Here is a 12,221-nt window from a genome sequence, read left to right as displayed (position 1 = left end):
ACGTGGATCTTTTTCTCTCGAGTACAGATTTTTTTTTGTCATCATGTAAAAACAATGGTTCCTTATTTCAATAGAGTATAATGTGAAGAGGGAATTGATTCTAGCTTTGTTGAAGTAATCAATGTCTGCTGCTCGTAAGCCATAGTGGTGACAGGCTGAGAACAGTGACAAATTGTATGGGCATAGTGCATTATTTAAAAAAAAATTCTTACTTGTGTTGCTGAATTTTAGTCAATGCTTACAAAATGGTGATATAATAAACCCTACATAAAGTAGACTCTATGTCGACAGTAAGAAAATGCGTGATCTGTATTTTAAGAGGTAGCAGCCTTTGATTGTAAGGAGCATTTATTTTCCTGGGTTGTGTTTTTAACGTGATTCTTGGATTTTTTTTTGTAAAATCATTTGTAAGCTGAAAAATGCTGAGACTGTTGTGTGTGAATAAGATGATACGTGATTACTGCCTGGTATAAATTGGCATATGATTGATTGTTCGTGACTTTAGATATTATGTGGGTGAATAACACTGGGTGATTTCATGTGCAGATGACTTTACAGAAGAGAGGCAGTGAGTGGTTGAATCCAAACTTATACTTGCAATAATTTTCAGCTATTTAATGGAAAGTAACCACCACCCCCTCTGGAAAGATGAACAGTAGTCCTGTCTTTCTTCTTGCCTACATAATAACAGTAACTGCACTTTTAAGTAAGTCATTGTACGTGATGCACTTTGGTACATTTTTGAGAGGTGCGATAAAGCACTATATAATTGCAAGAACTTTTGCCAGTGCCCTTTATGGCCCACCAGGAGCCTCTTCTGCCATATTTAAATGGGGTCAAATGGGCATGGCTAACCTCTCTGACCCATCTTACCCAACTTCACCCCAAATAATTACTGCCACTATATAAGTGGCATTAGAAGCACCAGTGAGATGTCCCAAAGGCAGATACTGCTGTGTACTATGTAACATCGTAATGATGAAAGCCATTCTGCTTTCAGAAGTTGAAGGGGGACGATGATGAAACTGAGAGGGAGAGTACCTCCATCCCCATACCATGAGGTGGATGCACAGGAAATGGAGACGGTAGATCAAGATAGCCAACAGCTAGAGAAAGGAAGGTATAATTTATATTCCAGTGCTTTCAATGAACAAAGGTTGACATAGCAAATAAAGACACTGAACACCTGCCTGTTCTACCCCCAAACCTTCACAAAGTCCCTCACTGTCAAAGATTTTGCCAATTTCCTTCAGAAGACTGAAGCCCAAAGGTCCCCTGTCATCATCCTACTCCCAAAACTTGCAAGTATCCCCAGACATGAACTTAGAATTCTACGTGCTCAAGCCGTTTACTTTCCATAATCACATTAACCCAAAGATGCCAAAATATCCTCCAATACCTGCACGAGGGAGCTTCTAATGGAGGCCTCTAAATCTCCAGGGGAACCATCCCAGCCATCCACTGCTCAACTTCGTCTCAATCAGCAAGCGCCTCACAGGAGTAGTAGACAATTACAACTACTTCTTAACACCTTGTATACTTTTTGTGGCAGCCAACTTATGTGTTCAAACTCCTAGTCTACTACTCCTGTGAGGCGCTTGCTGATTGAGACGAAGTTGAGCAGTGGATGGCTGGGATGGTTCCCCTGGAGATTTAGAGGCCTCCATTAGAAGCTCCCTCATGTGCAGGTATTGGAAGGTGCTTTAAGGAATTAAGCTCAGTTCCACTCTCTGCAGAGACAGTGCCATCTGGAACACTGCTTGCTTACAGTTCAGTGGTGCTGGGCACAGTATCAGAGGTGCTACTGGTCAGTATCATTACAGACTGAATTGTCCCAATCAGGTCTTAGAAGCTTTGTGTAAGTGTGATGTTCAGGCTGACCATCAGGCTGACCATTGAAGGAGTGGTAGCTATCACTCCAAAGCCACCAATGTCCTTAGATGCAGCTCCTGGCATTTTGATGCCACAAACATCTCCCAGACTGCCACAGTCTCCAGGGTGTTCTGCAGGTCATGAGAAACTTTCTGGAATGGTTTGCAAATGCAGGTAAAGGACTCCTCCCACTTATTTATCATCTCAACCATATGCGTGGAAATTGTCTCCGTTAGTCTCCATGGATGTTCCCTAATCGTAGCTCTTTTGAATACTAGGCCCTTGAGATAAAGGTCACGAGACTCATCATTTCTCACCTTTCTGTGGAGGAATCGGATTCTTCCTCTCTTCCACTACCCAGTAGTGCTCAGTGCTTCACTCAGTGAAAACCCATCTGATTCAATAGCTACTTCTCCCTGAGTGGCAATTTCTGGGCTGGTGCTGGAGTAGGTGACATGCATGATGGAGTTGGCAATGAGGTGGCAGCAATTGAGGATCTAGAAGTGCCTGGGTGGTCATCAGAGTGGCCAACCTCTTCTTACGATGATGTGAAACACAGAAGAGCTTGTTTAACTGCACGCACTTTGACATTGCCCCTTGAGGAAATAGTGGCTGGATGTAAAGGCAGTTCAAAAGTTCAAGAGTGGTATTACCATTCAAAACTCGCCCTGGAAGAAAGTTGCAGCAAGTTCGCAGTAAATTCATATGGGCAGGTCGTATTCCCCCTCTACGGTTAGTCGTCCAAAGGGCGGAGAATCCAGCCCCTAGTCTTAGGGATCTTCGTTATCAGGAAAGGTTCAGGAAATCACACAAACATGCGGTCCTCTAAGGGCGGCTGGTCCAAATTAAAGGGATCGCAAGACTACATTTCTGCTTGCATCACAAGATGGCACAAAATTCATAGAATCGGGTCCTAACAGAGCAGGCCCTTCATTCTTTTGGACATCCTAGAATACCAGAGCATGGAGGAAGTAGAGAAGGTGAAGCACAAGGCCTCAGCTCAGGACCGTTACCATCCTACTATTACGTCTTATTCCCCTTCTCCTGCACAAACATACACACCGCCGACACACATCGCACAGTACCTTGCAATGCAAGCTCTATTTGAATGCGTATTGGTGAGCTAACAATCCAACAGCTCCATTTGCAAGCACCAACATTGTTACACACATCCTGGAGGATGAAGTTAGTGGGTATGAGGGGATAGCACTGGTCGAGGCAGAGCGCGTAGTTGAGCAGGAATAAGTGGTGGTGGCAGCTCGATGACGATGTGGGTGCATTATATGTTACGCTGCACTCTTGGGGACCTGGCCACCTGGTAAAGGTTTTGGATGCTGATTTCATCTTTTCACAGGGAGCAGGAATGTGTTGACAAAGCCTCATCATTTGCTTGATGGATTGCTAGACAGCCAGCTGACTGATGTGGCATATATCAGGGGTGGTGGTGTAAAAGTTTAATGTAGTGGTGACTTTTACAGCCAAGGGAGGAGTCATTGCTGTGGCATGAAGTTGTCTGCTGGCTAGTATTGATGAGAAAGGATAATTCTGTGATGTCTCTTTTGTGGTGTGGATGCAGTGAAGACGGGTCTTTTCCGACATTCCTGGTAGGGCTCTCTGGATCTGTAAATGCGGATCCAGGGATGTCCATCGCGTATATGGTATAATTTGACCTGTCTTTCTTATCCCCTCATCGCCATTGTCACAGTTGTCTCCAGGTGCATCCTGTTGTTATATCTCTAACATACAAGTTAGGAATTATATTGTTAATGAAACTTCAGTTGTGTTAACAGTTGAAATTTCCGAATAATTGTCTAATATTTTAATGTATGGTTAAACTACCATAATGCTTCAATTGGACTAAGTTTTACAGAGCAGTTACAGTGTCTTCCAATTATTTGAAACTCTGGCGCTGTTTACAGATCATAATCTGTGTTCTTGGAGTGATGTCTATGTAAGACACTTTTGATTTTCCTGCCGGAGGGGACAGATGTATTCAAAGGAATTATTTTCAAAACTTCTACCATCACCTCTATGCTATGTGGTAATTCCTTTAAGGCAGCTTCTTGATGATGGCTTACATTGCTGATGAACATTTGGTACCGACAAGAAAGGAACTTGAATGATGTTACTTCTTTCTGCCATGAGGAATTTTTATCGTCATTTATTGTTTGAACACTAAAATAGAAAAGTAGGTGAATCCTGTGGGGAAAGACAGGCTTTACACTTGTGAAGAGAATAAAAATGGAAAATTAAGCCCAATATCTCCAGGGTGTATTTTTATATTCTATTGGAAGTTAATATGCATTTTAGATTTGGTTCTCACATGCCAATAATTTTTCAGGGGATCATCTCTGTATAAAATTTTGTTTAAAATTGCTGGAGATTTAATTTCATAATCCTAATACTTCAACTTTTGGAGACAGTACAGGAAAGAGCCAGGAGGGTGTCCTGTATTGTCAGGGGTCTGAGTTATGAGGAAAGGGTGAACTTCGAGATTTGCAACGTGCTCTCGTGCTTGTGAATAATCTACTGAGATGTACCTTCCTTTAAACAGCATTAAGTTCTCTTAATATTTTTTAAGTCCATTGCAAGAAAGAGAAAGATTCTGATATTAAAATCAGTTGAAATAAAAAAGGCATAAAAACAAGTGTATATACAAAACTATGGAGCAAATTAATAAACTATTGACAATAGCAGTAGAAACTGAAGCACTGGTGAACTCCAAATGACTCTGATGAAAATGCTGGTGATAATTATGGTACCATGGCAACTGTGATCCAATGAAATAACTCACCATGAAATACAATCCTTATTTGCATGGTGCTTTTTCTTCAGCGTGAATCACAAACGATCCAAATCCACTTCAAAAATTGCCACAGAAATACTGTAATGTTCTGAATTTCCAATTCAGTTAAAAATTAAAGTCTGCATTGGGATTATTCAAATGTTACTCAGAGTCAGCTTTGATGCTTACCCTGAAATTTGCTGAGCTTCCAGACTAATGCCCCAGGGTCCCCCTGCTACTCTTCTCCTGGTGGTCCTTGGAGTCAGCAGTGGCAGGGGTAGGGAGGAAAATTGGGCAGGTATCTGGGTCTCGCCTCTCTACTGATTTTTTTTTTTACAAGTGGTGGAGTGGTCTGGGCTTTGGGGGCCTACTACCCTATGGCGGAAGAGAAAAGGGAATCCACGCGGGTGGAGGTAAGGACGGGATGAGGCAGCAAGCTGCCTTGCCCGATTTTTCTTCATTTTCCTCCACTATGCCACTGTATTCTGTGAAGTAGAGTAGAGGAAAATCCAGCTGTCACCAATAGGAAACAACAGGATAGAAGGAGTAGACACTTACAAAATCACTGATTGGGCATAAAATTTAGTTGCACTTATACTCAACTGTATCAAAAAATTTCTTGGGATGGTTTAGAATAACCTATTTCTGAGCTGTAACATTCTATGATTCTATGAATAAGGTAATAGCAGACAAAAAGAATGGGACCTATACTAATTATGTTATGAAGGAGGCCAATTTTGGTGAAGGTGCATTTGGTGATTGCATTGTACACGTGTAGCGAGGATTGCCAATGCACGGGGTGCATGGGATACTTTGGTGAAGGTTTCATTAATGAGAGGCAAAGTTGTTTCAGCAGAGAATGTCTTCTGGATCCTCATCTTCATCTGCCCTTGACTGTGAGTCGGCATCCTCCTTCACCTTATGAGTCTTTGGTTCGCAAATTTATCAAACCCTAATGTGGCTATATTGCAAAATGCCATCTGATCTGAAATCCTGCGTCCAGACACCTACACTGCAATTGACAATCAATTGGTGGTTGTAAAGGCTTTGTTGTAGCTGTGCTCTGCTTCTGTTCATGGTTGACTCAAAGTTGTCAGGAGTCAGGGCTGAAGTGGGTAGCCTAAGTCTCTAAGAGCTATCCATGCAGTCCTCTCTCTATCAAATAATCCTGACACGGTGGACGATCTTAAAACCAACGCACAATGACTGTTGTCAAGGAAGTAGATATTCAACTAATATTGACAATGTCTTCTGTGGCAGTTTAGAATGAGTTAGATGAATAAAAGGTCAAAGCCATGGTGACCCTGTCCATCACTGACATACCTGCTTCCTTTCATTCTCTTCTTCATATAACAAATAACAAAAACAGAGAAACCCCATTGGATTTCCTATTTTCAAAATTATAGCTGCAGCAACTTTCGGGCAAAAACCTTAAAAAACTGATCAAAGTAGGAGTGAAAGCCATACCTAGTACAAAGCTAATGATAAATTGCACTTTCAGATATTTATTCTGAAAGCACAGCAGGCCCTCTTTAAGTCCTGCCTTGCTGTATGCCCAGAACATGCCTGCCTCCATTGCTCATTTTACAAGGATGAACTCAGCTCATTCATGGTGAGAATCAATAAAAATTACACAGCACTACTATGCGTGTCATTAAAATAAATTTCAATATTGAAATTAAGTTCTTGCCTATTTATGGTGAGTGTTCCTTAGATCTACTTTAAGGCCCAACTGGAAGTACAGAAAACGTGGAGATCTGGTGAGATTGAGTTCTGCCGAATTTGCTAACCCCGAGTGCCTATTCCGCTCTGGTACCACACATACATAGACTCTGAGTGGGCTTGATGCGTGAATGTCCTTTACTTGCTCCAGACTCCCTTATCTTATTGTCAGTTAATGTGAAAGTATTTATCTTCCAGGTCAACTAGTCCACTCGATAAACTGCTTGAAGTATCTGAGTAATGTGAATATCTTGACGGAAGATGACTCTAAATCCTCGTAAATTCATATTCACAAAATAGGCAAAACAAAAACTTTTATTTCATATCATACTTCTCTGTGGTGTGTAAAAGCAGAAAATATCCACTTCCGTCAAAAGTATGTTTTCCAGTACTGCACTCTGATCTGAACAGAGGGAAGTTTCTTTGGAAGTGTACAGGCTAGGTGTCTCAGATGTATTCCCTGAACAATAAGTCTTTTATGTCCAGACATGCATATGACAAATGTCCTCCTACCACTGTTGCTGGTGGTGTGAGGGGACGAGTGAAGAATCTGCCATTATGTGGCTTCTTAAGGCTACTGGATTGTTAACCTCCTGTCTCTGCTTCAAACAGAAAATATGCAGGAGCCACCATGGAAACTTTGAAGCTCAAAGAGATAGGAGGCTCCCTAGAAGTCATGAAGTGCTGTATAATCTTAAATGTTTTGCCAAAAGTATCTGCCAGGTACCTGGGTAAGGCTTACAAATATGATATATTTTAGGCTTCTTGGCAAATATTTGTTTTTAAAAGTTACGTGCGACACAATAATTTATTATTTCCCATCATACTAAAAAAAAGTGTGGACAAACCAAGGTATCAAAGAATACCAGAAAATTGAGGATACTATTTCTCAACAATAAACAATATTCTCATGTAATATTTTCATCCAACAAAATGCTTAACTGCAAATCAATGCAGAATTGTTTTGCACAATGGTATAGTTACAAGAGCAAATCTATTGGGAATTAACGTTGTAAAAGGTGGACCGGAGGGGGACTACCCAGTGGCTGGCAGTGGGCCACAGTATCCGTGTAGGGCCAGGAAGAGCATTGCTGTTGGTTAGGCTGCTCACCGTCTGGCACAAACCTGCCCATTTGTACTGGAAAATTGCAAACGGGGGTCCTACACCCGGCTTTGGATGCTCATTTGCATATGCAAGTGGCCTTCAGCCTGTTTTGGGCAGAAGTGCTGTAAGGGCATTTATACACCCGCCTGAAAATTGCATCAGGCAGGACTCGGGCGTCCAAGGGGCAGCCACTGTTCCCCTGCTATTTTCAACTGTCGGATACCTCGCCAAGGGGGTGGGTGGCAGTCGAAAATCACGCTCATCTCCTGGGAGCACAAATTGGATAATGTTTGCACGTCCTATCACTACCAAATTGTTATATTTTATTTATATTGCCCATAGACTACAAGTAAATGAATAAAAACAGTGAAGTTCTCCTCGTATACTATATCCAAGGTCCTAGAATGCTGTGGCACCTCAAGGCCGATATATGCAGCGAGCCCAACCATGGCACGTGAATATCGATGCTGCGGCAGGTCTGTCCAGGGCTCACGGGGTATATGAACTTAATAAATAATTTTAAAATACATTATAAAACATTGTGAAAATGTTGGCTTTTGTTGAGAAAAAAATGTGCATTTTAAACAGTTCCATTCAAACACTGTTTAGTTGTTTAGAATTATAACTGCATTTATTAACTAGTTGCCTCACCTGAATTTTCACCTAGCTAGGTCACTAGTGGCAACTAAACTCGAGTGAACAATATCTTGTGTGCCAAAATCAAGTGTTCTCAATCAGCTGACACCAAGGGCATGATTTTTTGCCTGGAAAAACGGGTGGGTTGGGGGCAGGGGGGCAGTAACAATTGCAAAAATCTAAAACCCGCCCATTTCTGGTTTTCACGAGGGTGGGATGAGGGGCAGGCAACCAACCCGCTCTTAGGAGGCGGGTCGGGCAGGGCATTAAAAGCTTTTATGGAGGCTGCAGGCCTCCATTTTCAAAGCTTTTTTGATTTTAACCCTTGGAGGCTGGGGTCCCCGGGCCTTCTACTTTACGCCACTTGATGGGAGACGAGAAGGCCTGAAACTGTAGGCGAGTGCCTTTATAGCACAGCATGTGGGCCCGGAGGAGCAGGAGTGCTTCCCCCAACAAGCCTACCCCCAAACCCAATGATCTCTGACCCCCCCCACCCCCCCGACAACCCAACCCTGACGACTGACCCCCCCCCCCCCCCCCCCCCCCCGCCCCACCGACCCCCCTCAATCTAGCACTTACCTGATCACGTCCTCTTCCTTCCTCTTCTCCCGTCCGACTGAGAACCAGCCTGTCAATTAGGCTGGCCTGTCGGGCAAGAAACCGGCAAAAAACGACATCCTTACGTCAAAATCGTAAGGAGGTCTGGGAAACCTGTATTTCCGGGTTTCCCGTCAGGATTTCCACCACCCCCCACCCCCTGCCCGGCTCCTGGCTAAAATCATGCCCCAAATCTTCTATCACAATTGATCTGTAGTGTGTCAATCACTATACATTTCACACCTTGCACGCTTGCTTGCTAAACTGAACTTAGAATTTCTATGCTATATGTAACAAATTATAAAACCATTTTAATGCATGTTTACAATTTCACTGCATATACTGCACTGAGGAAATCATCTCTGATGGTTATTTATAGAGCATCTACTTTGACTTTATCCTTGACACGTTGACAAAGTCTTGTTTGCATGAATTTCAAAATTTAAAAAATATGATCTTCAAATCTGCTTGAAATAATGAGGTAAATTTGCAAGTTTGCTGCCTGGGTGGTTAAATGGTAGAGTGCATCACCCGCTCGTTGTAAAGCCGCTCCCTAATTTTTGCTCCAAGGAAATCAGTGGAACAATAATTGAAGGGGGTCTATAAAAGGGCGGGCGATCCACTCCACCAGGTTACCACCCAGGCTTCGAAGTTGAAAATGACCCTCAATCATAGAATCATACAGCACAGAAGGAGGCAATTCGGCCCATCGTGCCCGTACCGACTTTTTGAACGAGCTATCCAATGTGCCTTTGTTAATGATCTGATTATTTTGGACAGTAGTTACGCATTTTATTGCAGTAATGTAGGTCAACAGTATTATTCCAAGAATACCCAAAATGCTAACCAAAGTCCAACTTCGGAAAGCCATCCTTCATTTCATTGGAGGGTATCTCCACCACCCATTCTTGCAGTCCAACTCTTCTAACATATGAGAGTTAAGTGGAACAAAACCAGCAGAACTGTGGAATCCTGCCTCTGGGCACTTTTAATACCCTACTACTTTTGGACTTTGCTCAGAAAGCCTGGACTGAGAAAGCTCCATGGCTGATGATGCATTGTTCTGCACTCTGAAAGTTTTAATTGTCACATCAATGAATGTAGAAACTGATTTTAATCACTCATATGCTCATTTGTATCTGGATATGAAATGCTGTCAAAATGAAACAACAGATTTGATTGTTGTTTGGCAATTAAGAACAGTCCTACCTTGAATGCCAGACCCTGCATGACATGATTTCAGCAGCTGTTTGTACAAAAATAATAGTCAGTGATTACAAACCAAAAATGCAAATAAAATGAAATGGCAGTGTTTATTAAAATATTCTTTAAAATGCCTTTTTAACATCTGAATCCTAATGGAAAAAATAACAATAAATTCAACATGATCTTTTGGATTATAAAGTTTCTTATCAAACATTCACTAATGTAGTAACAAAAAAAAAATCATATAAAGATGTCTGTTAATTTGTTTCCATTTTCTAGAAGGTATTATGACTAGTAACCATAGGACAATGAATAAAAGAATGCAGACAAAGCACTATAGAGATGGAGGCAAAGAAGGGATGCTAAAAATATCTGGATGCTGTCAAGATCAGTTGCAGCTCACAGATAAGTTGTGCTGATGATTATTAAGCAACATACCTTTACTTAACAATTAGACTGCAGTTTGAAGACAAGAGATAGAGCCCACCACCAAGCTGACTGTGGAAATAAAAGGTTGCTCCTTCAAAACATCTTCAGCAGAAAATGCTCTCGAGGTTTTGATGAAGGTATTCAAATAGATTTGCGAAGTTTTGCATCACGCAATAAGCAGTATTGAAGGAGAATAGCGGGTTGCGGATGTTATAAAAGCGCAAGAAAAGATGAGAAGCATCCTAACCGCACATCAAATTTTTTGATTACTGTAAAATGTGGAACTGTATAATATGGAATGCTCCTTAATCTCCAACTTTTCCTAGTTGCCCCTCTTATGAGAATCATTGGCCTCTTCAAAGAGATTTTTTGCATGATTGCAACCAGTTCTGCTTTGAAATCAGACAACAGAAGGCATGTATGTGATGGGGTCAGACTGTGGTAGGTAAGCCTAGGCTTTAGGCATCTAAGGGGCTCACAATCATAAATATTTGGTGATAAAAGAACTGTTACCTCTAGGCTACCCATGTAACCAGTCTTTTTTTTATTAATGCTCAAAACTTAAACATATAGCTGTGATTTCATCCTCTGCTTCCATAGAACAACTTCCTACAGGTCCCTGTATCATCTTACTCTATGGAAAGCAGGTTTCCAAACCAAGACTCAAGATCCAAATGAATTATTGGCTCGGGATTTCCTAGAACAAAATACGGCAGTTTTACGGTGAAACATCGCTACGCACGAATTTTCACGATCATTTGAGCCGCTTGCGATATGTCTGCCGAAACCCTCTGCCGCTCATCTGGATAACTCCGCTCCTCCCATTAAGAAAAGCAGTTTTGTGCAAATTTCCTGGGTTTACATAAATGCGCTGGCGCAGATTTACAAAAAACGTAGGTGCAGCACAGCCCAGAGTTACCTGATATTTGGGTAACTGAAATTTCTGGAGTTTGACAGCGATTTAAAAAAATAATTCTTACTGAGACTTGCACTATACTTAATCGAAGTGCTGTCAGTCTCCGTGCACCTGAGATTTTTTCAGACCCCTTCCCCCTCAACACGATCAGAAGGATTAAGCAGCAGGATTGACTTTCCTAATGGGCATAATAATGGAAGAGAAAAAGGAGCAACAGAGGCAAAAGGCGCTGAGAGAGTGAGGTGACATGGCAGAAGACAGCAGTCCGATACATTTGCCTTGTTGGTGGTGCTGCACTTGCACTTGTTTTACACCATTTTTATATTTCAGCGTAGGCAAATGAGCACCACAGGGACTTTGTGTGCAAGTTCTAGGTGTAAATTCTGTGCAAGTGCAATCCAGGAAATTCTGGTCCATTATGCTTGTTTTTAGTTCTAGGCATACATGTGGCTCTTTTCTTTGTTTCTAATTATAGATTTTTAAAAGGAAGAAAATCTAACTTTTAATCCTGGTGACACAAACATTAAAATCTATGGTGTATGGGCAAAGTTTGTCCCTTCCTCCTTTTACCACCAATTTTCTCTCCTCTCCCTCCCCTGGAGGCTACGGCCCCTTGCTGGGGTGAGGTTCAATAAACACCAGGTGCTCTCCAGTCCCTCACCCAACTATCCATTCTTCACCTATGAAGGCTTTATAGTCGTGTTGCCAGGCTAATCATCTGGGACCATTACAGCTGAGCCTGATCCTGTCCTGACCCCTCATCCCAATCAACCAGATGTTCTGCTGCATAGCAACCAGGGGCAGGAACCCTGGCTGATTTTATCCCCCCTCCCCTGACGCAGGGATACTGAGGAAAACCTCAGCACACTACTGAGATCAGCTCACTCAGCTCAGACTAGAGATTGAACCTGGGCTATTCCTGCTCTGTACAACTCAACTAATGACTGCCTTAA

The 12,221-nt window shown here is 42.1% G+C and overlaps 1 protein-coding gene across 7 annotated transcripts in view; it reads right to left on the bottom strand.

Moving 5' to 3' along the window:
- Positions 1 to 12,221, bottom strand: part of plcb4a (phospholipase C, beta 4a) — a 399,841-nt gene that overhangs the window by 9,185 nt on the left and 378,435 nt on the right. For 5 of the 7 annotated variants that reach the window (XM_067989437.1, XM_067989438.1, XM_067989440.1 and 2 more), the window contains one exon: positions 9,927 to 9,963. The exons of the other annotated variants lie outside the window; for them this stretch is intronic. In XM_067989437.1, coding sequence (XP_067845538.1) covers positions 9,927 to 9,963 — 37 coding nt within the window. The remainder of the gene's footprint in view (positions 1 to 9,926; positions 9,964 to 12,221) is intronic. 7 annotated transcript variants of the gene reach the window in all.

This window comes from Heptranchias perlo, chromosome 8 (genome assembly GCF_035084215.1).
Source record: "Heptranchias perlo isolate sHepPer1 chromosome 8, sHepPer1.hap1, whole genome shotgun sequence".
Lineage (NCBI taxonomy): Eukaryota > Metazoa > Chordata > Chondrichthyes > Hexanchiformes > Hexanchidae > Heptranchias > Heptranchias perlo.
The sequence above is the reverse complement of the archived record's forward strand: the minus strand, read 5'-3'. Positions and strand labels throughout refer to the sequence as shown.